Consider the following 26,754-nt stretch of genomic DNA (forward strand, 5'->3'; position numbering starts at 1 on the left):
CCTAAAGGTCATTATAAACCTGCCAGAAGCTTTTATTTCATCCTTCGCTTAGCTGGAAGGGAGAAAGTTTTCAGAGTTTGCACAACAAGCTCTCTACATTTCCAAAAGCTGCCAAAACAAATTGAAGTGAGGGAGTCGCAAATGTATCCATCAGGGCGGCCTGCAATTTTAGCCTCAAAACACGTCTGATTGATGGCTCTGATAGCTGCAGAGGAAGGAGTGTTTTCTGCTTTACACAAACACACTTTTCCTTCCTGCCAAATGGAAGGACTGTGGACGCTGGAGCTGATTGAAATGGAAACGCAGCGGCTGAAAGTGTGAAGTGACGATTGTTTAAACCAGCTTCTTATCATCGCACAATGGAGGTCAGGAGAAAGATGCGGCGGGCGGCGGACTGAAACAGCCGGGCTATCTGAGTGGATCTGTTTACCTACTTTATCTGGAGGAGGATTTTAAAACAAGGACCACGACCACGAAACGAGCCACAGAAGATAAAAACCGGCTGATCCCTGAGAAAATCAGCTGAAGCTCGCCTGTTTATATTAGGAAAAACTGAAAATACTGATATGGCAGCTAGTGAAAAACATTACAGGGACTATTTCTCCCACCTAAAACATTACTTGTTTTTAGTGTTTTTGTTAATAAATCCTGAAGTATGGTGATTTAAAAAAAAAAAAATATATATATATATATATATATATATATATATATATATATGATACTGCTGCTTGTTTGTTAGTGGAAATGAAAGAAGAAACTTTTTTTGTTTGTTTCGGAAGAAATGGCGGAAGACTTTATGGGAATAAATGATAACAGTGTGAATTAAGACTGGACGATATGTCTAAAAAAACATTACATTAAATTTAATAAATTTAATTGAAAAAATACTTTATTGATCCCAAAGGAAAATTAAATATTCTAGTTTTAGCATTTCATGTTGATATTGACAATTATTAATTAGTTTTTTTTGCTTTAACTTAAAAATGCTCCTTTTGCCCAGAAGGTTGTTGCTAGGTAACGAAAGAAAGAATAAGTTAGGAAGCCTTTCCTCTGCTTATTTCCCCCAGAATGCTTTGCGGTTCTAGATTGGAGTTCAGTCACTCTATTGAACATTCTATCTGATATAATATCTATTGATATTGATCATCTTCTATCACAGTGTACATTGTTGCTGATTTGTTGCCCAGCCCTACTTTGAGCCTCAACTGACTCTAGAATCCAGTGAAAACTCTTCACATTTAGATTCTGATGATCAGATTCTGCAGTTCCTAGTGACCAAGTAGGGGAACATTAAAAAAATAACTGCATGAATAAAAATTTCTGCTGTCATGTCTATGTGTAGCTCATACCTATGACATGAGGATGTTCTCACTTGACAAAAGCTCCTTGTTGCTTTGTTTCGTTGCCATTGGTGACTTCCTCATCTCTGTTTGCTTAACTTTTTATACGTTTTGATCGTAGTTTTTGTGTCTGAGCATAAATATCTAAATCTGATGACAGTTTTTAATCTTTAATTAGCTAGGATCTTGTACAGGTAGAAAAGGGGCAGCTAACATCTCTGCAGACCCCACACATCCTGGACACAAACAGTTTATACTTTTACCAGCAGGGCGGCGCCAGTTTCTTCCCCAGCCTGCCTCTCTGCTGATCAGCTTCCCGTCTGAGCAGTCTGCTACTCTGCTAAAAAACAACAACAAAATAATCAATATTTCCACCTGTCTCTTTGTTTCTTTTTTATATCGATTAAAATTGATTCTATTCCTAATATACTGTAATTTATAACCTCTAAACTTTATAAATTTTTACTTGTTAAATTCCTTCTTTGTGCACACAATCATGGCCAATAAAGCTGATTCTGATGAAGCAGAACTTTTATTGTGAGGGACCGCATTTAAAAAAATACATAATGGCTGTGTGTTATTGCAGTCTAGATATAATGAGCACATTTAGCTTGATGCTAGCAGCTTATTAGTGCAGAGGAATTGAGGATCTGATGGCGGTCATTTTCTTAGAGCGCTGCATGTTGGACAGCAATCAATCAGAGGCATCGATTCTGGAGCCCATCCAGTTGTAATGGTGGATTAATATGGATTAGCCACGTTGTGCATCTAAACAGTGAAGTTATTGAAGAAGCTGCTTCAGAATGCTGACTGGGGCTGAAGAAAAGGCTTTAATGAACATCCTGGACCTCCTGCAGCAAAGAGGTCCTTTCTTAACTCTGATTCTCAGTTGTATTAAATATGAACCAATTACACCACAAAGTAAAGCGAGGGATTCATATTAACATGCGTTACAAAGGTTTAACACATAAACTTTATTCTCATATGAACGTGAATCAGATTTGTCAGTATATAAACAAAGATTTTATGGCTCCGAGAGCCGGAAACAGATGGAGGATGTTTTTCATGTCCTGATGGGAGTTTTGCTTTCTGCTAAAATTAAAACATGTTACCAAGAAAATACTCAATGCCATTTTATTATTTGAAGACGTTAGGTTCTTTCTGAGTGAATCAGACGAAATAACAACAGTGGGACAACATTTCCTCTTGTTTTAAGTGTAAAACAATAAGAGAGTGATAATGGTCAGGTCCACCTCCTTCTAGTTCAGTATTTACCGATTTTTCTGTAGAATGTGACTCTAAATTATTCGGTGTCTGTATGTGGATTTTTTAATTAAGTGAAAAGCTGAGAAATAAATGTACATGAGCACATTTACAAATTACACAAACAAGCAAATTCAAAACACATTATTTTTCCTTCAAACTCACAAAGGTGATAATTATTCATTCAAAACGTCTCCTGTCCGTTCAAACTGTTAAATTTGTGTGCATAAACATTGTAGATCACTCTGAAAGTTTTTTGAGAGGCTTACACAGTTTACAAAAACAGTATTACGCACAGATATTTTTGAGTATTTTTCCTCCATAGTGGCGTCACTGAGTGTTGGTTTAACGCCATTAATTTGACAACTCTGCTGTTTTATAAGCTGACGCAAAAAGGTCCATTTTCTTCCATCATGTATTTCCTCAGCTCTTGGTTTCTGTAGTTTGGTGCCGTCCATCCATCCAGCGGTCATTGGGTCCATCTTGGACAGCTCCCCGGTTCAGATTTGTTTCAGTTTATTCCAATTTCACCCAGAAACTCCTAAAATCAGCAACAGTAAGGGAACGTTTCCATCTGCCCGTCACCAGATATAAATATTCAGCAACATCTGGCCTCGGTGCAAAGGGTTTTAAAGCAGTCATCTGTTGAAGTGTTGTTAGCAGACACTTGATTATGGTCGCGGTTTGAACATAAAACAGCCGGCACTCCTGTCTCCAGCGGGGCTCTTATCACCCTGAGGCATTCTGTCGCTTTAATATAAAGTCAGACCTGCTGGTCCTTTGAGGCAGATCTTGATGTTGGCCTGTTATCAGATCCAGCTTGTCTGTTCTGATTTCTGGCTGCTGTGCAGATGTGCGAGGTGTGAACCTCCAGGACTTTCCTCAGGCTACGGTCCTGGCCGGGTTTGGAATAACCCACTGTAATATTCCCAACAACATAAAACCTCCGTTCTCTTGTCTTTATTAAAGATCAATGATGTTTTCTGTCATATCAAAGCCCTACATCTACAGCTACATTTAGCTGTTTTTGACATTCGGGATCAAAAGCAAACTAGCAAGTTAGCGTAGCAACTTAGCTAAATGAAAAATTTAACCAGCAGCGAAAAATGACTTATTGTTGTCAGCTGTAGTGTACAGTTACACAGGAGAGAAATAAAGCAACTGAAACAATATAAGGTCTATTTCCTCTTTGACTTTTGAGTTAGCATTAGCGCTGCAGCGTAGCTAGCTGCTATTGGAAGTTAGAAAAGCAGACCTGTCACAATAACACATTTTTCTGAATGATAAATTGTCCCAGAAATTAATGCGATAAACAATAGTATTGTCGTTTCGAGACAGTTTTCAAGAAATGCAATGATAATTGCATAACAATTCAAGTAGAACCAGAAAACTTAAATTTTGTAAAGAACTCTTTCCACTGGTTCACCAAAATGAAACAAAACAACCAAAATCAATTGTTAAAACGAAATAAAAACCTCTTACAACCAAATCATAAATAAAATGAGTCATGAGGTCACTGAAAACAAAACTGCCCTTCAAAAAATGTTAATTATCAGAATGGGAATTATTAACTGATTAATTGCTGATAGTGACAGGCTCACAGACACACGTCTATTTAAGTTTGAACCACATATATTTATTTATTTTTTGGGGGAACAAGATGTGAAGTTCAGGCCCGGTAAGCCCTTTAAGCTCCGGGGCAGCAGACTGGATTTGTTAAAGAACAGGATCAGCAACCTTTACAATCCAGAGAGTCAAGCTAATCAAAACGTGTCAAAACAGGTACATTTTCTGTGGATGATTTGGAGTTACATCCCACAGAAAAAACATAGTAGGCCTATACCACTTTTTAAAGAAGCTGCATCCAGGTTTTCATCCTTTGTACCAAAACCTGCAGGTGGTTTTGTTTTAGCTGAACTGTCCCTCTCACAGTGTGTCCATCTCTGGACCAGCGGACCTCTTGTTTCCAGTAATCACTTTGCCATGTGTTCGTTGCCATAAGCAGACTCGGCCGAAAACACGAATAGACCCGCTAACTTAATTAGGAGGATTTTAAAAGTACAATGAAATAAATGAGCCTCATTCAGATCGACTGCGAGCTAATTGTGGTGGCCGTACTTCCAATTACCGAACTGCTTTCCTCCCGCCTTTCCCCTCAAACAAAAGATCACGAATCATAAGGCTGCTATCACTTCCTGCCATCTTAATGCCTTTATGAGAGGAGCTGTAAACCCAAAGCTCTCGGATATCGACTCCCTCTCCGTACCGCTTTCTAATTCCGCCCGTTCCTTTCAGATTTCTGGATATTTTTCTCATTTTCTCCAAACAGCAACATTCACACAATCGTCATGACGTCCAGTATCGGCTAACAGCGCTGCCTCTCAGCTGGAAGGCCGTGTGTCGCGCTCTGAAGTGGCGAATTGATTTACGGTGGGATGCAGAAGGCGGCAGAATGGCAGGTGTACAGCAGCCAGCGCGCCGCCGACAGACTCCTCTGGCAGCAGCCGCGATGGCCAGCGCTGCTCGCTTTGGCTGCTTCCCCCTCGCCATCACCGCCTCTGAGAGCGAGCCGACCGGAATTACTGCGGAACAATCTGGAACGACGGACCAAATCCGTCCTCAGACTTCAGGGTTTCCCTGCATGGGCACCGAGATTATCTTCGTTTGCGGTTGGAAACGGAAAAGTTTCAAGCGAAGCCACGGTTTTCGTCGATTCGGGAACAAGTGTTGCTGAACGATAAGTTGTCCCAGAAGTTATTACAATAATAATACTCTTGTTTTGAGACCATTTTTCAACTAGTGTAATGTAAGAACACGTTCTCAAAGATGAATAAGCTTTAAATTGTAATGCACATTTGACACTGGAACTAAAAGACAATAAACAAAATAAAATGAATGATGACGTCTCTGTAAACAAAATTATCCTTCAAAAAGAAGAGCTAGTTGAGACCAAAACACCAGACTGAAGACTTTTATCATCCAGTTTTTGTTTGAGAGAGAGAAGAGGAAAACAATTAATCATGCAAATTACTGAGAATTTATTGAGTTTGCTTTAATTCATCATGTGATTGATTTATTGCTTATTACAACAGGCCTATGCTTTTCATGCAAAGCCAGTAAAAGAGTTTTAAAACGTCCCATTTTTAAATCCACAAACATGTTGCATCGTACAGCTTACATTTCTTTCGTCCAGTCGAATGGAGACTAGAGATAGGTTCCCCTCCCCCACCTGTAGCTGCAAGCTGTCAGTCAGCTGTGTGCCCAGCAGACATGAACACAAGTCCTTCAGTTTGATTAAATTTGCATCCTGACAATAGAGGTCTGCAATCTAAAACACAAAATTCCTGTTGGTTATAAATTCATATACATTTCCTTAAGCCTAGATGAATATATAACAGATTAAAAATAAAATAAAAAAATTGTGAATTTGCCAAATTTATCATTGCTGTAGCCTTTCCCAACAAATATCGCACCAATTAAAAACAAAGGTTATCCAGTAGAAGATTTATTGCCAAGCACAGCAAATAATTAATAAAGCTGAAACAAATTTCTTTTTTTTTTCAATAAAGGAAAAAGAAACAGAGGCCAATTTCAAGGCGTTTGATACGGCTAAGATGTGAAATCAAATTTCTGCAAGCTATTTTTGACATACAGCTTTTTCATAACAACTCAGGGTAACGTTACTTGATTGAGCTACAAAATGTCTCTGTGCCTGAAAAATACATAATACTCCATTTTAAGAAATGTACAAAATGTAGATGTGTATTTCTCCATTAAAAACACAACAGACTATTTATAGTAAGTGAAAACAAAACTGTTCAAACAGAGATGTGCACAAAATCATCAGAAATTGTATTTAAAATGGGTGAAACTGCAAAAAATAACAGGAGAGTTAGTACTGATGTATCTGCTGAAGGACCTGATGATGTCATGATGATGTCACTGTTGATGTATAACTATTTATATTACATGCAAGGGCTTCATGTTTAGCTCTCCAGAAAATCCATTTAAACCAGTCCGACTGGAGACAGATGGTTTTAAATGGACAAATGTTCCAGTTTGGAGCATTTCAGCTTAGAAACTCAGTGAACAATGAATATTTCATCCCCTGTTATTTGTTTGCATGCATACAGCTGTGATGTGTGAGAAAAGAAGAGCGAGAACGAATGTGTGAAAGCATTGTGATGAGAAGACAGATGTCCAGTCAAAGGCTAAATCAACAGCAGAACTGTTGATAATTTATCCTTACAAGATTTATTTACTCGTTTTGGATCATTTAGGTCAGAATCAGGCACACAGAGAGTGCCACTGCAAAAAGTCCCCTTTCAAAAACAAGAAAAAAAAGTACAAAAACAGGGTCTAATTTTCTTAAAATAAGAAAAATTATCTGCCAACAGAACAAGAAAATTTATCTTGTCAAGATTTTCTAAAACAAGAAAAAATATCTAACCAAGATAAACCTACAAATATCTTAAAATTAGTGTATTTGTACTTAAAACAAGTCAATTTTACTAATACAAATAGAGTATATGAGATTTATTTTCTTAATACACAGAACATTTTTCATAAAATAAGAAAATTTTACTAATACAAATAGAATATATGAGATTTATTTATCTTAAAATTAGTGTATTTGTACTTAAAACAAGCCAATTTTACTTAAACAAGTAAGATACATTATCTTATTTTAAGAAAAATAATTTCAAGTAAAGAAAATATTACTTGACATTGAATTTCTTAAAATCAGCATATATATGCTTAAAACTAGTTTACTTTTATTGTTGCATAGGATTAAAATATATATTTTGTCATTGCTTTACTCAAGGTTCTTATGCTAAGGCAAAAAACCAAAAATTGATCCTATCTATACTGGAATAAGAGATGTTATTGGCTTCCTGAAATGAAGACATAAGTTCAATTACTTTTAACATCTTTATTACGTTTAAGTTTCACATAAACATAGTAAAACATGACTACTGGTCAGAATTTAAAGTCTGGATGGGCATCTGATTCTGAAACAATCCCGTGAAATGACAGAACAATGAAGATCTGACACATCTGTCGCACTCATAAGATGCCCTAAGAGTCAAGCAAACCAAATTGTCCAAAGCAAAAATAAACTTGGGATTAGATGTCATCAATAGGAGCTTACTCCACAATGAACATCTTCCAATCAGCCATAGCCTTTTATGTGTGGAAGTCTTGTCTCAGTTACGGACAGTGTTCTCAAGATATCTGTCAGCAGCACAGAGAGGAGTGGCCACACACATGCATGCTGAAAGGTGTAGTAGCTATGATGTCCTCCTTTCAGAAGATCAGGGCAGGCATGGTTCCAATTGCCAGTAGAAAGTTGGTTTCACGATCACCACAGAGCTGAAAAGTGGTTTTGTTTGATTGAAGTTGTTGGGTCATCTGCTAATTGGAGCACAGACAGAAAAACAATCACAAAACAAACCACGTTTTAGGGAGTAATCAGTGTAATGATGAATAAGTATCATAAGTTTCTTACCTCAAGAATGTGAAGGACACCATCACTTGCAATTCCCAAAGTTTCTTGTAGATGGTGCAATACATGATTGGAGACGTGTCTGGCATAGGCTTCACCATGGCAACAGTTTGGTTTACTTGAAAAATAAAACAAGTCTTATTTTAGTTAATGTGCTCAATTACAATATTACATGAATTCAAGACAGCAAGACAGTCATTTTAATTGAATCAAAATAGGACTACTTAAATTCACCAATCAAAAATAGTGTTTAAAATATCCTGGTAACAGTGTAGAATATCTAACCTAGGCTTTTAGACTCATTGCATTTAAGTTTTTAAATTACAGCACATCAAACACCCTAAAAGGTAGTGAAATACTAGGCGGAATTTCCCTTTAACCATTTCCCGCATCAGAAGCTACGAATGAGAAGCCACCTTAGCTATGTTAAAAAACGGAAGCTACCAAAACCTCGTGTAGATATTATTTTTAAGCCACAGCTATTGTGGTTAATCACTGTTCAAAGCTCATATTCACAAGAGCGGCTCTTTAACCCGCGGGTGAAAATTGGCATATCACGACATGCTAACTAGCTTCACAATTAGCTTATCTTAGAAAGATAGACAGCTTTAAACTTACCTCTCAGTACAGCAGCTCTAGGGTCTATACACGTAAAAAAGTCCTCCATCTTCATTCATGTCCAATCGAGATTAGAGAATTTGCCAAAAGAAAATCTTATAAAAGTACTGTAGATAATAGCTTAGTTAGGCTGTTACAACTGAATTAACCGTTAATCAGGGCAGTTAAATGATCTCTGGCGTTGCCGTTAGTGATGTGCGGATTGATACTGAAATATCGATTCTTCCGATACCAGAACTTAATTCTTTAAAATCTATTGTCAGATCCAAGGATCAATACTTTCCACACTTTAGTAATTTGAGATAATGTAGATTAACAAGAGCACGTTAGAAAGTAACTAAATTATTGAGATCTTGCCTAAATGAAACGTTGTTAATTGGAACTACTTTTTCTTCCGCCTGGTGAGTGTGTAATGTGTAAGGACGCAATGCCCAAGCGCAGCGTGCTGCTGATGCTCACTCAGAAATGAACATGTTGACAGATTATAAAAGTGACATGGAGCTATTTCAGCTGTCATTTTATAGTAGTTTTAATAATTAAGCAAAGATATATTTAGTAGGGTTATTACTCTACTAATTGTCTTTGTTTTTTAATTTGCAACACCATTTTCACATATTTTGTATATTTCTGCTGAATTAAAATAGCTTATAGTAAATGAGATTGTTGTCGCAATGTACTTCTGAGTTTAAAATGAGTGCATGAGAGTACATTGTGTTCTTTTTATAAAGCCAAGATATGGATTACTTTTTTTAAATTTAATTAAGAAACAAATTAACTGTCTTTGCAGAAAGTATGGGATCTGTATTGCCAATACCAGCTTAAATTTTACTCGGTATTGGATTGGAAAGAAAATCTGTTGTATCGAACATTACTACTGACATTTTGGGCGCTTTCCCATTTGGATTGTATGATGTCATAAAAAGGGTGACAAACATGATGAATAAAATATTGTTCAAACTAATATTAGTAACTTATAAAGTGAGAATTTGAAATATAAACCAAAAATTAAAATATTTATCATCACATTGAGCTAATCAACGTTGTTGATTCTAATCTCATTGTGTGGAATACCAGACATTTCAAATCACACATCAATAGAAATTTCATGACATGTCAGTAAGAGGTCCCACATCTTGCATCAAGAAGATCAGATTACGAAGGTCCATAGCAGATGGAAACATGCCAAGAATTATCTTGATATATAAACTGATATGGTCTCTGAAATTGTTGTGTTACATGACAACCGTTTAAATAATTTCCAGTACACTCTGCCAACTTATACAAGAGTACAAGTTCATGTTTCTTTTTTATTTTTCATTGACAATAGCACAAATGATTCCATTTGGACATAGTCTGTTTTAATTATCCGGAGACATTTCATTAAGCAAGTGATTTCTCGTTTTGTGCTTGAAATAAGAAAATTTTACTTATATAAAATAAGTTCTAGACTTGAAGTTTGATTGGTAAATATTGATATTCTAGATTCTAGCACATATTTACTCATAATAAGTAATATTTTCTTAATATCAAGATTTTATATCTTACTGAGATAATTAAGTACAAAAACACTTAAAATAAGAAAAATATTCTAGCATAAACCCCTCTTGGTGAGAAAAATTATCTTGTCAGAAAGAAAACAAGAAAAATCTACTTAATTTAAGATATTTAATCTTACTAAGATTTCACTTTTTGCAGTGTGAACGGCACATTTAATAGAATCTCTAAAGTAGTTTTTCTTTTTACTAACTTTAATTTTTTTTTTCTGCTTGCAAAAGACAAAATGGGAAAAAGCTTTAAGAAATTAGAAGAAGTGACATTTTGTCTAAAAGGAGCTTATTAAAGCTGTTTTTACTGGGTCACTTTTTACAGCACCGTGAGGAACGATTTAATAAAAATTTGATTTAAAAAAGTAAAGCTGTGACAATAGTCAGGCAAATTAAAGAAATCGCTACTCTTCTGGAGAAATTAGTACAGCACACACACACACACACACACGCACACACGCATTCACACACACACATTGACACAGTGAGATTTGACATCTGCAGCATATTTTTTTGTATAAATAGACAGTTTTGTTACTGTAGATTAGATTTATTTTAAAGTGAAATTCAGTTTGTTTGAACTTGTTTTTAGGGAGTGTTTGATAGTTTTTATTAACTTTTATTCATTAAATATTCTTTAGTTTTAGTTATAATAGTAGTTTTAGTTTTTTCAGTTATTTGCAGAATTGAAAGAGGTTTGCAAAATCAATGTATTATGCACACATTGATTGGGTGATGAATACTCAACAAAACATTCCAGTTTGAACAAAATGATTCGGTTTTTGTTGAACAGTGAACTGTTTGAATTGAGAAAAAATCAATGAACAGATTCATTAAACAAATGATATATCTATAATTTCAGTATGTTTTAGTCAGTTTTATAGACACACAATATAGTTCCAGTTAGCTGTAGTTTGTCCTCATTAATTATCATTTTTATTTATTTCAGTTAAAAATGTTTTCTCAGTTTCACTTTTGGTTATTTCCTCAGTTTTAGTTTAACTCTAATAACCTTGTGTGGGTGTTGCCGCCGCTGCTCGGTAATGTTTTCCTTCTCAATTAAGATAACTTCAAACTGTTAAATGATCCAAACAAGTCGAACATTTTAAGATGACAGTTCTCTACGATCCGGTAAGAAGCCGGTGCAACTTCTAGAGGAAAAGTCCGTTTTCATCCAACGTGCTGCTTCGTTAAGACACAACCTCAGACGGCGCCACCTTCTGCTCAAAGGTTTTAATTGTAAACTGGATGTTTAAGCAGCCACTTCAAGAGCTTTTTGGCTGACTAGATTAAGAAAAAAAAAAGAGTCTCATGAATAATGGAGGCTGTGAAAGCAGCACCCATTCCTCACAGCGCCGCTCGCTGAGCAGCTCGGTCCCTGATGTTCCCTCGCTTCTGTTTTCTGTTGGTAATGCAGCACAGACTCATGCTTATTCAGCAGTTTGTCTTCCCTTCATTGGAAAACTGTCCGGCTGTAGAGAAATAGCAGAGATCCATTTAAATAAACGTGGCTTTTTGTTCTGGGAATGTTCGGATTTATTGCTTTCATATGAAGAAGAATACGACTTTCTGAAGTGATCGCAGATGAGGACGTAAACTGTTCAAATCAAATTTGCTTTCGCCCCCAAAAAAAGAAGTAAGAGGTCAGAATATTGCTGCAGCTAGCCGTCTCCCACGGTGATGAGCTGTCTGCCTCCTCTTCCTCTCCATCTGAGGAAGGAGCCTTTCAGGAAGTGAGCAGAAGCTGAAAGTCTGAAAAGGTTTGGTGGAGACCTCCTCAAACACTTTCAAAGGTGGAAATGTTATTGATGCATGTTAAGTCCTCGGGCTGGAGGCATTCAAAGGACATTTTGGCTCTTTCATCCCAGACATGAAGGTGGAGGGAACATTATTGAGGCTTCACAACATGGCCGACGTTTCTTCTTTCAGAGAAGAGTCGTCTGTCTGATAGTTTCCCCAACTAGCTGCTCCCCTTCTCTTAACCTAATTGGTATTTATAACATATTTACCGTCCATCTGTGCAGGCGCCGGTGACCACCATAAAGGAAGACATACATTTTTATGCTTTTCTTCTCTCCTTCTTCCTTTTTCCCTGGAAAAGCAACCTTCTATTTTTGCCTATTTTAACATATTCATGGATTCAACAGAGTCATGCACCGCTGCTCCGGTGTAACCGTCCGAGTAGCACTAAGGGGCCGTTATTTTGAGCCGCACTGCTTTGCAATCTATGATAATAATTTCAGGGATGCACAAAGTGTTCCTGGAAGACAGAAATTAAACCAAATACACACACGGAGCCTTCCGGAGTATTCGTGCTGGTGTTTTCACAAACCTCAATGTGTTTTAATGGGATTTCATGTGATCAACGAAGAGTCGTGGAAAATTTAGAAAAATTAAGCAATAGAAGGAAAGACATTGATTTTTTAATTTATTTACAAATAAAAATCTGGAAAGCGTTTCACTCAACACCTCAATAAAATCCATACCCAAACTTAAAGGGAACATGTTACGCAAAATTCACATTTTGTACATTTGTAGGCTTCCAGTCGGGTTTCTACTGCGCCTAAAAACAACCCGAACAATTATAAAAACCACCCAGCTGTTTTGTGACGGTAAGCTTTTGTGTTTAGAAAATGAGTTGTTTTAAAAACCTCCTGATAGTTGAGTCACTCTTCGCCGTTACCTAGCAACCCCAGCAGAATTTTGCCCGTTCCCTAGCAACCCAAGCTGAACTCCAGCATGTCTGGTCACCTGGTTTTCATGGCTACTGAAAAAGACAAGTGTTTTGTTGCTGACTTACCATCAAGATACCACTTGCTGCATTCTGGTTGGTTGTGCAGGAGTCTCCACTTCTGCTTTTCAAAGACGTACGGTTGTGCATTTGCACATCTGTTGCAGCCTGTTTCACATGCAAGTATAAGCAAAGATTTGGGGCCTAATATTTACACTAGACTTGTAAAAGGTAAGGAGCTTCAAACCTATTTTTCTTAATTTTCCATATTTCCAGAAAAGGTTCACCTCGTTCCACATCTTTTGTAATGGAGGATTCATTTTGTTCTGAGGTCTCAAAACAGAAACTGTTTTTAGATTAAGGAGTTAGTATTTTATGAAAAAAAACATTTTATGTAGAACATATTTAGAAAGTCATATTATTTTGTAGCGGTGGAGGCAAAAGTGTGTCTTTGAATGACCGCAGTCCAGGTGGTCTAGACACACCTGGAGTGTTACCTGGCTCCTTTCTAGTCTCTTCTGACTAAACCACACACTTCAAGCTAGTCCTAGTAGCACACTTACATTTGTGATGGTAGGGGAGAAACATTTTTTACTCCCAAACAACCAGTTAGCATGAGATGCTCATTTTTGCTGATGTTTCACATCTTCTACCATCATGCTAACTGTGTAGCAGTTTGCGCTAGTAGCTATTTTCTTTGAATCATTTCCTGTCTTACATAGCTAACATGTTGTCCTGTCTTAATCATTTTTAAGAGCAGATAAATGTGTGCAAGTTGACGGTTAGAGTCTATACATTTCTTCCACGTCTTTGACAGAGTTGCTAATGACTGCAGATGTTGTTACATCTTCCGTTTTTCTACGACTGCTGTACAGCTTCATCCTCCCTCTTAGCCACCGGGCTAATTGTTCCTGCTCATGCACTCTTTGCAGATTCAATTATACGCCACTCTGGACTTTGAGGAAAAAAAAATAAAAAGGTCCGGAAAGAGAGGAACGTTAGACGAAAAGTGCATGAGAGTGAATAATGAAAGGGAGGAAAAAAAGCCCGAAACGGAGCTGGAGAAGGTCGCAGATAAGAGAGGGGAAAGTTGAGAGCAAAAGTGAGTGGATGGGAGCGAAGGAGTGAGAGTTGCCCCTGGAGTCGCATATTTATGTAAGGAGAAATCAGCTCACTGGAGTGCACTCTGTAATGGCACCCCTCTGTATAATGATTGACGCTGACCTCCCAAATAACAGGATTAGTTTGTGCCTGAGCTGGCCAGAAATAATGGACCTCACCTCAGCTTAGCCGTGGTTTGACACAGCAGAAAATATGTTGGGAAACAATAAGAGCTGGACGGCAGGAGGCTTCCCTCAGCCGCACTCATCTGCATCGCCATTGTGTCAAATTGGACATGCATTCCTGCCTATCTGCCGGGTAAACAAAAAAAAACCACGGTAGCCCACACCGGAATGTGCTGCAGTCATTTATTTATTCCCCCCTTTAACAAGCAGTGCAATAACTTATTGTTTCTGTTATTTACAGGAAAATGAGCTCTTGTTATTGTGGCTTTCGGTCAGGCAGTGACAGGGCAGGTCCTCTGTACGCAGGAATATTGCGGCTAATGTCTGACTGGGGGGCACGCTCTCCTTCCTGCTCTCTCCAGCAGCAGGATTAAAGCATCCATCTTGCTCTCCCACGTCCCATAATAGCATTAGGTAAAGGGTGGATGGGCCTCAGCGTTTCGCTCAGGAATATCTGATACGGGGGACTGGCTGATTCAATTAGGTAAAAAGCAAGCTAGCAGGGACTGAGTGGTGATGGAGTGCAGTGGACACAGGAGAGCCTTGAGTCCGGCTTTTAAATCTGGAAAATCTCCTCCCTGCACAGAAAACCTCACATCCAGTTGGTAGCAGAGGAGCGTAAAGGGTTAGCATGGAGCAAAACAGAACCACAAAAAACACCTTACTGGGATTTTATGTGATGCACCAACACAAAGAAATGGAAACTGGAGAAAAATATTTATTTTAAAAACAAAAATCAAGAGGTTGGTTGTGCCTGTCATCAGCAGGCGTTACTCCTAACGCCCTGAATAAAAGCCAGTGCAACGTGAGGAGTCTGTTGTCTTGAGAGGAGGATTAGGGTCACCAAAAATATACAATTTCTGACTCTGAGATTAAAGTCAAGATTCAGAAAAAAAAGTTTGAAATCCCAGAATTCTGACTTAAATTTCAAAATTCTGAAAAATTCAGAGGATTCTGAGATTAAAATCCAGATTCTGGAGGAAAAAAATGGAACTACCAGAATTCTGACTTCAGTTTAAAATAATAATAATAATAATAATAATAATAATAATAATAATAATAATAATAATAATAATAATAATAAACTGAATTCGGGGATTAAAAGCAGAATATGTCTTCTGATTTTAATTAAAACAACTTGACCGTATTGATCAGAATCAACTTCTCTCAGTACCGCCTCACGCTCTGAAGAGTGTTGCTGTTGCAGTGCTATGAATGTGGTGCATTTGCTAATCAGAATAAGTTAGGATTTTTGATCTGACATAAATAAATAAATAAATAAATAAATAAATAAATACAAACCTTTTGACTTAAAGTTGTTGTTCAAACCTCTAAATGATACCAAAACACTGTTAAAATATAAAGTTAAGAAATATAAAAAGCAACCTGAAAAAGTTTCAGACCAGCTTTGAAAGCAGGAGAAGGTTGGAATGAAACACACAACTCTCAGGTTTAAAGTCGACTACTTTTAGATCAGACATGGAGGTGCAGGGTTAAAGAGAGACTTGAAGAAAGTAGAAGAACCTTGAAATCAATGCAGTGTTTCACAGAAATCCAATAAAGCTGGACCCTTGGATCTGTATTTTTGGAGTTCAGGATAAAATCTCTAGATGTGAGTCGGCCTCACATGTCACAGCACACAGCCAAATGAAAAAGTTGGCAGAGTTTCAAACGTCAGTCTGCATCATCAGACCCAGACAAAGGAAGGAAGTCGACCAATGAGAAGCCGGCATGCTCGTCGTAGCTGTAAAAGTAACAAGGTCCTTTTAAATTGTCAAAATGTTTTAGTTGAATTTTCCACAGTTCTTTCAAAAAACTATTTTTCATTGATGTCCTTCTAGATTTCTTCCCATTTTTGCAGATCAAACACATTTACTGTCTAATAAATATAAACTGAACAAAACTAAAAGGCCGTTTATATTAGGACAAACAAAACCAACTGCTTCTCATTTTTTCTGTCAGATTTCAGAATTTGTTTGATAATCTGAAAAAAATAAAAAAGTTCAGTTAAAAATAGATTTCTTAAACTCAGTCTTACGGTTAGCAGCTTATAGAATAACATGTCATGAGGGGTGTGGTTGAGGTGGTGAGATTGAATGCTGAGACCCAGGTATGATGATGATGATTTATTTTAGAAGATGCTCACAACAGTCCAGTCAGGCAGCACGGCAGAACAACTAGCAAACAGCTAATACCGATAGCAACTGACATAAAAGACTAAGACAGAAAACAAGCTACTCAGGACTTTCGCAGTACTACTGAGGAGAACCGACTAACCAGCGACATCCGACGTTAAGAGACAGAGACAACAGGTGGACTTAAATACATAGGGGGTAATCAAGGGAACGAGACACACCTGGGAACAATCAAGGGCTGACAGGACAACACAGAGACAGGGAAACAGGACTAAACACAGAAAATCCCAAAATAACTAAACAGAAAAACACGGATCATGACACAAAACAAAAACACTGAGGACATAATAAAGTGCAGATTTGACAGAATCCAGTTCAGTTCCAGCAGAAACCACGTATTTTTGTCGGATCTTATCTTTTCATGGGCAGTGTTCAGTCGAAGCGGCTCACTCAAGGCCAAGGTTAGCTCCTTTCTGTTTTTCTTTTCACCAGCAGATTCCATAAAATCGTCTCCACTCACAGCATCTGTCCCTCACAGACAGATTTCCACCCTCTTCGAGTTTTCAACTCTGAAATTCTTCAGCTTTGAATTGGAAGAAGGAGAAAAAAAAGCAGCAGATCCGGAGCGCTTTGAGACTTGGTTTTAAATAACTCACTCAGTAACAATGGTTCAGAAACAATGGGAAGCTGCAGTTCTGCTCTGCTCATATTATTTCAAATGACTCTTTTTACGGCTAACCTGATGCTTTATCATTTTCCTTTTTATGGCAGCTAGATGGAAATCTAGACAATAGCCGCACTCATAAACTGAGGATTATCCTCATTTAAGCACCGCTTTTGTCCTACATTTTCAATACTAGTGCACACAATCTGCCAGATGGTACTGTAAACACTCACTCTAGAATGGTAAATTTCTCTGCTAAAAAGGGCTCTCCATGCATAACGCTGGGCTTTTAAAGCCCAGGCCTCTCCTCTCCTCTTTTATCCGTTGTGAAAATGTGGGCCTATCTGTTCAAACGATGTGACGCACAAGGCGGTTTATGGTTTGGGGAGCTGGAGGACATTACCCAGGGCTTCTCTTTACCCGGCTCCCTGTGGACACAGCCTTTGGTGGTGGAGAAACGGAGGTTTCTCGCTCTTATCAGCAGGACAGCACCCAGCGCTCTAATCACCAGGTCCCAGAGACAGCCGGAGGTAAAGGGGAAGGGGATGGATGAGCGACATCCAAAGAGAGGCAGAGAGAGAAAGGAAGCAAGGCGAGGGGAAGGGAAGGGGAAAAAAGCTGTTTATGCCTCTAAGGTTGCACCAAATGACAGCTGCTATCCAGTTCATTGCATAACTGAGTAGAAATCATTTTAGTGCAAAGAGACGAGTGCAGAGTTTTCGTCCCACAGCAGGTTTCTGGTGATGCAATGTGGAGACTTGGCAGCGGCTGTAAGTCTCCCTTTACCGGGAGCAGGTGCCAAAACGAATGCAAGACTAAAAGGTAGTAGAGATGGATTTGTTGCGGTCCTCAATTCAATTCAAAACACTTTACTGATCCCAAAGGGAAACAAAGGCTGCCTTTCCACCAGCTCTGTTCAGGCCGCTTTAATCCAACTTCAGTCTGTTTGCCTGGAAAGTCCGGTTCATTTTATGGAAGCGTGAATACTAACCGAACTCTGGTCCACCTACAAACCTCGGTCTGGGTTCAGTTGAAGTGAACTCTGGTTCAGTTCAAATGCATATGAGAACGTCAAGCGGACCGGAAACCGCTCCAAAAGTCTGGAAGTGGACTGCAGCACAGGGCATTCTGGGTAAATACAACCAAAACAAATATGCTAGCAGGAGAAATGCATCGTGGTCTTTAGCCAAAGACAAAAGAGAAATCCTCCAACCGCTAAAATCTGACGCACTCCATTTTTGTTTCCATTTTGTGAAGAAGAAAGCTGCTCTCAGTGTCTTCTTCAGCGGTCTCTGTGTCGTTTCCTTCGGGGGTTCTTGGTGGAGATAACAGGAAAACGATGACTGGATGGACGGAGAATACAGATGCATTCAGGGTTTTCTTTGTCGAAGGTTTGGAAACTATTCTTCCTTTCCACTTCACAATCATTTAGTACTTTTTCAAAGAAAACCGTTCCAAAGCGGGAGACAGAAATTGGTTTGTACTGGGGATGCAAACAACTAATCAACTTATGATTGTAGATTAATAGTTTATTATATCAAAATTAATTCTAATTGATTAACCAGTAACATTAGCTTAAAACTTCTTTTAGTGTTGTAGTTTGGTGGCCATCCAGCAGAGGGTGCAGGTGGTCATCCGTAACCAGAGCTGTCAATACAGAAACAAAGATGGCGGGGCCATACCATCATGGGAAAGAATTACGGTCCAAATAGTTCTGTTTGGGATGCACTTTATGCAGTTCTGTTATGAAATATAAAACTCCACATTAAGTTTCATCTTAACTCATTCAGCCACGCTGCATTAAATCATGAAAAACTTAGCCCCTTAATGTAATGGAAAGACGGTCGGCCTTGTTAATGCAAGAGAAGACGTATCAATTGTTTGTTGATCAATAAAATGTATAAACTCTACATTAACTCAGGAATCAATTTCTTTCATCCCTATTTTCCATCTTTCTTTCTGTTTTGATTATAACTTACCAAAGAAATGTTGAGACATCCCAAAATAGTTTTCATGTTGTGTTAAAAGACCTTTATCCATTAATCTTTTCCATCTAAAACTCCAACCTCTACCAGTAAGTTTTAACACTGCACAGTCGTAGATGAAGGTAATGGATCTCTATATCACAGGAATGTACGGCTCGCTCTTCATGTGTCAGGCTGAGCCTCCTGCATTTCAGAGAGACAAAATAATAATAGAGACATGTGCAGGAGAGGCGAACCTTAATTACATAAACCCCTGCTGGCAGCATTCCTGTCTCCTGATCCTGTGTTAGCTACATAATAAGAAAACGCTGTAGGCCGTAAATAACAGATTAATATTTTATCACAATGCTTTGAAGCCAAAGGGGATCCAGGTACAGCTGTAACCTTCGAGCTCATAGCAATACAGCAAACAGTGCAACGATTTCCACACTCGATGTGCTGCTGCTTTAAAAGAAAGGCAGTAGGGTCGCTGCGATTGATAATTAGTTTTTAATGTGTCACACTCATCATGTCCAATTTCATGCCCTTTGGGCAGCTGATCACAGATTTAATCAACACGTTATTGCTTGCTGTACTTAAACCGACTGCAGGGAGTGAGACGGGGACGGTGTGTTTGAGATGGAGGAGCAGCAGAGAAAGGTTGTCAGCATGTGCATCCATCCCGACAATGTCCCTCTTTGATGGACACTGACTGTGCGTTCCAGGCCATTAACCAAGAGCGACGATTGAAGATGACGTGTTAGGGAGTGCGGCGTGTTGAAGGAAGTCTTTGTTATTGTGCTTCCAGTGAAGGAAAGAGTTGCCAGGCCTTACGTAATGAATGCAGATGGCAACAGGTCTGGTTTGTTTAGTAAGGCCATTTGGAAGCACCTGTTTCTTTTAAAAATCAGCTGATTCATTAGCAGTAGGGATAATCTGCTTATTTTCTACCATAATTACATTTAGGGATAAAAAAAACAGCACCATTTCCAGCCTTTTTTTTTTGTTATAATTAATTTGATATGTCTGTTTAGCTATTTAGCTATCGAGCTAGGTAGCTACTACTTTCATATTTTGAAATGTTTTGTAAATGAAGCTTTAAGTCCTATTAGCTGCATTTCTATTACAAATGTACAAAGAAACTTTGTCAATGTTTTTGTCAGTAATGTTGAAAAAACACAATTTCACAATTGCAGTGAAAAACAAAATCCCACATGAATAAGTTTGTTCATGTGATAAGACATTAAAAAACATGCCGCACCATCATCCTCCACTTCCATTTCCATTGTAGTTTTGTGAAATAGACTAATTTTGATACAGCTGTCAACCTCCTCATTCCAGTACAAAAACTTCTGGAAAAACATGTTTTGTTTTGTTTTGTTTTTTTCAAAATTGCCATGTTTAAGCAAATTTATTTTCATAATTGCAATTTGCGCAGTTACGTATGATGAATGGAAACCCAGCCACAGAGATCAATTTTAAGCTGATCATTAGGGAAAACAGCTAAAAGTGACTAAAATATTTTACAAATGTTCAAACTGATGGAAGAACTCAGAAGTATGAACTTCAGCATCAGATAAGGCACACTTTCTCTAATGGGCAAATAGCAGAACTAATTTTTTGCTTAGCGCTTTTGCTAACTTTGAACGATATTTAGCACACTGAGCTGCCCCTAAACATTTTAGGATAAACTCTAAAGGACTATTTTACTTGGCTGTTTTGTAAACTTTGTTTTGAAGTTTTTGTTAGCATCCATTCAATTTTCAAGTAGTTAGCCGTTTATATTCATGCTCTTATTTTGAAGAGAGTAGAGACTGTTTATGCAGAAGTTCTGTTTCCTCTCCTCAGTTTCTCTGTCTTTTTTAAATCAATAACTTTATTTTAAACAAGAAACATACAGAAACAAAATAAAACAGACAGTAGAGCATATAAACTTATGCTCTACTGTACTTATGCATATAAATATAAGTACAATATCTAAGGACAATATAACACAAATTAAACTATTCTCAAATTTGTAATCTTTCAAAGGCAGACATAATGTGAGATGCTTTAGCTTTAGCTTCTGCTAAACATAGTGTTGGTGTGACATTTTAGCATTAGTGGAACTAATGTTTATGATTAGTACTCTAAAGTTAGTTCATTTAACTTATTAGTTAGTGTTGAATAGTACCACTGAGAACTATTCAAGTAAACTTCATTATTATGTAAAATAATGTTTGTTATTCTAGTACTATTTGGGATCATATTTGTTGCTAACTTCTTATTTATCCATGAACGCTGCGTCATGATTGCATCAGTTAGTTGCTTTCTGGCTCCTTACAGACTTTAAAAGGTTTGCAGTTAAGTCAAAGTTAGCCTGGTGATTAGCTAGGCTAGCTGCTGTGGGAGTGAGCCTTTATGCATTGGACCAATATGATATGCTAATTCTTGTAGCTTGCTATAGCCTGTTTCTGTAAGTGTAAAATCACTCAGCAAAAAGTATCATTTGGTGTTTGACAGATATTATGCATGATGCAGCAGGCCATTTATAGCACCAACAGACATGCTAAATGTGATAGCCTCCTGCTAGCTGTTGTGAGTTGTTTTGGTTCAAACAGTGTTACCTTTAATGTGATAGATTCCTCAGGTATTATAACCATCTCATCCTACACAGCTCACAGGAACAAGTGCCACTGAGAACATTTAAATTGTAGCTGAGTTATGATGCAAAGCTTTACTTGTTTAGAAACCATGACTTTTTTAAACCTTTAAACTGGAATCTGCCCTGAGGCCTCATAGAAACGTGGTTCTGTCTCTAACAATTGGAAACACCCTTTCTGGTCAGAGTTTCTCAAATCACTTCTGATCCGTCCTGACCCTTGTTTTGGTTTTATGTCAATCTCTATAACCGCTAACTACGTTTAGATGAAGCGGCAGAGAAGTGGAAGTGTTTATCTTAAACTATTTGCCTTCGTGGCTGTGAGTCAAATGTGGAGAGAGACATTGGGTGTAGCGGAGGCCTTCATTAAATGCAGCTCAGGCCCTGGTGAAGCCCTGGTTAATGTCCCTATCATCTCTGGAGTGGGCCAGCGCCTGGCTCTGTGTCCAAATGATTCATGTTTAATGCATCTCTGCAGTCCTTGTCATTTAACCTCACCTCTGGAGGTTGCAGGTCGGGGTGGGTTAGCAAAAAGCTCCCACAAGGCCTGCGAGGGGCAGAGCGGCCATGCAGTTATTCTTCACCTGCTTTCCATTTGCTTAACATGGGGACGGCTGCTCCATGTTTGGCCTGTTGCCGCTCAATCTCCCCACAGCAAACCCTCCGCATCACACCGCGTGAACCTGAGCTCCAGGGTGGTCCGGGTTGAATCGGTGGCTCTCTCTGAAGCACTTTGTTACTTCGCTCTCTGTGTACTATGCTTGAATGCTTAAGCAGGAGACTACTGATGCGTTGCAGAGAGACTTAGCAGTTTACTCTTCTGGTGAGTGCTGGAGCTTTGGTAAAAGCTTTTCTGGTGAAACTGAAGGCTGTCAAACTCAATCAAGATTTTGTCGAGCAGAATAAGCGCCGCGTTAGAGCCGGGAAGTCGAGGGATTTCACCAGACTGAATTCAGGATGCGTGGATTGAAATTTCTGCCACTTATTAAACACAAAGCGGGTAGAGGATTAATTATCTAAAGGCATAAAAAGCCAAGTAAGTTTGCAGATGAACAAATCAGGAGAAGGATGTGACTTGGGGACATATTTGTCCTCAAACCGACTAAGTAACCAGAGGTAACACAAAACACAGTTTCCAAATGATTACAGTGGACCCACGCCTAATCGTGAATCAATAATTATGAATTTTTCCTCCAAATTATTTGTGGAAAACATTCCAATTCTCTGATTTTTCTTGGACCATATCTAAAATAATCTAAAGAGAATGCAGCTTGGGAAGTTAAAAAACCTTAGCACAATGCTATTTCATGCTATAAACTGTGAAGCAGCCAATCCAGGAGCACCATTTAATTTCCTTGCCACTGATTGGCTGTAACCCCAAGAGCGAAAATAAAGAAGACTGTAGATTTTAGCTTGTCTGGTCCTGTCAAGACGATGTGTCTTTATTCATATTAAGGTCAGAGTTTCTCCCAGTGTGTTGCACAACTTGCAACATTTTCTGGTAAATGTGAATCGGGTCTTTGTGTTCTGTTGGGTCATCAGCGGTTCTGGCCTTGGAACTCTGCCAGGAGGCCATTTTCGCCCAGTCTCTCTTTCTTTTTGTCAATGAGTGACCTCTGACCTTTGCTGAGGCAGTGAGGCCTGCAGAGCTTTAGATGTCCTGGATCTCCTGGATGAGACTTTGATGAGATCTTGGTTCTGGTGGGTCGGCCTCTGGAAGGTTCTCCATGGTTCCATATGTGGATAAAGTTCTAAGTGGGTTTTTGGAGTCCAAAAGCCTTAGAGATGGTTCTGTAACTCTTTCCACACTGAAGGATGTTAGAGACTGTTTCTCATCTGTTACCGAATTTGTATAAATAAGGACATGATGTGTTGCTTTTTGAGAGATTGGGTCAAGGTCAGATCAGGGTTAGATCAAGATTAAATCAGGGTTGGATCAAGATTAAATCAGGGTTTTTAAGCTAAGGTAAATAATGGTTGTAATTATTTTTCCACATATACTCATTCTGGTCTCTAACTATTCATCTAATGAATTCATCTTTTGAAAACTGCTTTGTATTTGCTCAGTTTATCTTTATTAAAATCTATTTGATTATCTGAAACATTTCTAAGGGGCTTGATAGTTTTTCACACCACTGTAAAATAATTTATCCTCATTATTTCATTTAATTTTTTTGCTTCTTTCTCATCCCTCATTTTTCTTCAAAGGCAGTCTTCCTCTCCCTCCCCCTCTCCATCACTCCTACTCAGTCTCTGAATCCCTTTCTTGCTTTGGATAATGGTAATTAGAATATCACCATGATTGAAATTTGGCAAAACTTGAAGAGGAAATAGGTTTTCTAATCAAAAGCTGCCTCTTAGCTGGAATCCTGATGCTTCCTTGGCTGAAGACTGTTCCTCTATGATGAGGGCCTAAATGGCTGCCAGACTGTACCAAAGGCCAACTCCCTCTCTCCCTCTCTGTTACTCGCCCATGTTGGACCGACGCCTCGACTCAGGGTGATTTCGTCGATGCTTTCTGCTTCTGTCATTTATTAATTCTCAGGCTTTAGATTTTTTGCTGTCAAATATCTTATTTTATTGCTTTCAAATGAAGATTTTAATACTCTACATCATAACATTTATCAGTTGTTTCCGGATTTAAAGATATTTGAATAAATATAGATTTTTATAGCTATTTTATTAGGATTTACTTAAGGTAGGTTTATATATTAGGTTTATATATAAATCTGATTTAATCTTATTCAATAAACAAAATTTTAAATCATTTTAAAATCCATGCATTATGCTATGGTCAAACTGGTTGAAACTGGCTGACGTCATGATTTTAAATAAATATTGAGCATGAAAGAAAACATTTTTAAATTTGTTTATAAAATAAACAATATTTTGTTGTTTTTGTTTATGATTTTATTTTATGATATAGTTTTATACATTTTATGGGAATATTTACAAAAAACATAAAATGGGTCAAATTTTAACAAGTAGATGACATTAAAAAATAATAAAAATATATCTAAAACAAATTAGGTTACCTAACAACCATCGGATTATGTAACTAAATAATACCATTTGGGGAATTAAAAAAAAAAAAAAAAAAAATCTGTTGAGAAAAAAAAAATCACAAATATTCTTTACTTATCAGCTGAATTGTAATTTGTATTACATTTTATCAAACTATATTAAAAAATGACCTGAAAAGTATTTCAGAAAATCTGTTAAATTGGATTTAATCTGTAAACTGAACCATTTGAGATTTTCCTCTACTGTGAACATAAGATTTTATTTTTTTTCCTTTTCCTCATATTTGTGCAGAAACGTAACAGAAAAACATGATTCTTTGTTACTTTAAAACATTTAAACACTGCTGAATATCAGACGGCCGTCTGATTAAAACCACTTAAAGCCGCCCAGGAGCTGAGAAACGATCCTGTTTGTGAGAGGAGGTGTGTGTTGCAGATTTCTCCGGCTCGGAGCGAGGACTTCCTGGAGTTGTTGCCTAGCAGCAGAACATTTAAACTTTTAGTGGGACTTGGTGGAAATGCGCTGTTTCAGTTTAATGGAGCTGCATTCATGTTTAAGCCCCCAAACTATGAATGAAAGCTATTAGCTAAAATGATGACTGAAGTAACGACTTAATTGAGCCTCGTCTGGCTGTAAAAGGCTCGTTTCCTGGTAAAATGCTGCAGGAGTTTTAGCTGGTTGCTCTGTTTCCACCTGCGATTAGCGACTTCTCAGAATGATGCTGAATGTAGATGTTTGTCTTTTGAAGCTGAAATGTTATTTTTGTTTCCGGCAACTCCCTGGTATTATTTTAATGTTTCTTCTCTAAGAGGGAATCAACCCATTTCCTGTTTCTCGAGTTCTTTCCCAGCATGCTCCACTGTGTTTGTGTAAATCAACCTTAAGCAGGTGTTTCAGTTCTAATCTCCCTTTTTGTTCTGTGTTTATCCCCCTCCCCAACCTGTTTCCACCTGCCTGACCCTTCCACCTCAGGAGCTGCACAGGAACCAGGTAAGCCCTTCCTGCATGTTCTCCTTTCCTCCTTTCCTCGCCACAGCTTCCTGCTTTCCAGCTTTTCTCCTTCATGCGTTTAATTCAGGCTTCCTGTCGCCTTCTGGTGTGGGAGACCAAAAGTGTCAAAAAACAAGAAAAATCCAATCAAAACATAATAAATAGAAATAATTGCAAAGTGTTAATCCTTAAAACTTTGTTATTAAAGCTGTTACTCTTTTAACTTCAGCCGAATACAGATAACAGTTTCCATCTGATAGAACAAGGGGTCTGTCATCTACGGAGTTCAATTGAAGGCATAAAATTTGAGTTTGAGTTTAAAAATTATTTTTAAACAAAAAAATGATTTGAAATTGAAAATAAAGATCAATTTTCAGATTCAGGATTTTTTCAGTTTCAAACATCTTGGCTCTCTAGGCGTGTGGGCGGGGCCTCATACATCAGGGGGCGGAGCCTCATATGACGGCACGCTGAATCATTAAAGTTCAAAACAGCAGCTGGACTCAATATTTTCAGGAGCTGTGGGAACTGGAAATGTTTCTATAACATCACAGATTTTCTAATTTTATGTGATTTTGAAAAATAATATGCTTCACTGATATTAGCTGCTTATGTTGACACGCATCACAAATTTGTGACAAAATGATGTTGACAAAGTCTCCACATCGGGATATCTTCAGTCTGACACTTTACAGATTCGACCAAGTCAGACGTTAATAATATTGAAGCTTTGTTCTCATTAGAACAACTTTTTTACAACTTTATTCTACTAATATTATGCCCTTTTCCTCGTAAATTTAAATAAAATAAAGTTTAGTCTGCCCCTAATACTTGTAAATGTGTAATGTATCTATTTTATTTAAATAAATTTATCTGAAATCTGAAACAAAATTTCTAAGGAGAAGATCAAACTTTTGCGATGGTCCAGTCAAAGTCTAGACAATTCAACATAATTGAAATGCCATAGTAGAACCTTCCCAGAGCTGTTTCTTTGTAGAATACTGGATAAAAATGCAGCGGCAAATGTGCAAAATTAAATAGATTGCCT

The 26,754-nt window shown here is 37.9% G+C and overlaps 1 protein-coding gene and 1 long non-coding RNA gene across 2 annotated transcripts in view; one reads left to right on the top strand and one right to left on the bottom strand.

The window, feature by feature from the left end:
• The window catches only part of cadm1a (cell adhesion molecule 1a), a 393,093-nt gene that overhangs the window by 243,640 nt on the left and 122,699 nt on the right, over positions 1-26,754 (top strand). The window contains exon 2 of the mRNA XM_088012458.1: positions 25,689-25,706. Within this exon, the coding sequence (XP_087868584.1) occupies positions 25,689-25,706 (18 nt within the window). The remainder of the gene's footprint in view (positions 1-25,688; positions 25,707-26,754) is intronic.
• Positions 7,776-8,971, bottom strand: LOC148155623 (uncharacterized). The gene is made up of 3 exons (XR_015765266.1): positions 8,728-8,971; positions 8,113-8,227; positions 7,776-8,018 (listed from the first exon to the last, which is right to left on the bottom strand). It is a non-coding gene; the product is annotated as an uncharacterized LOC148155623 (long non-coding RNA).

The sequence above is a fragment of the Poecilia mexicana genome, unplaced genomic scaffold (genome assembly GCF_051168715.1).
Source record: "Poecilia mexicana isolate PSO_F unplaced genomic scaffold, ASM5116871v1 scaffold_14, whole genome shotgun sequence".
NCBI lineage: Eukaryota > Metazoa > Chordata > Actinopteri > Cyprinodontiformes > Poeciliidae > Poecilia > Poecilia mexicana.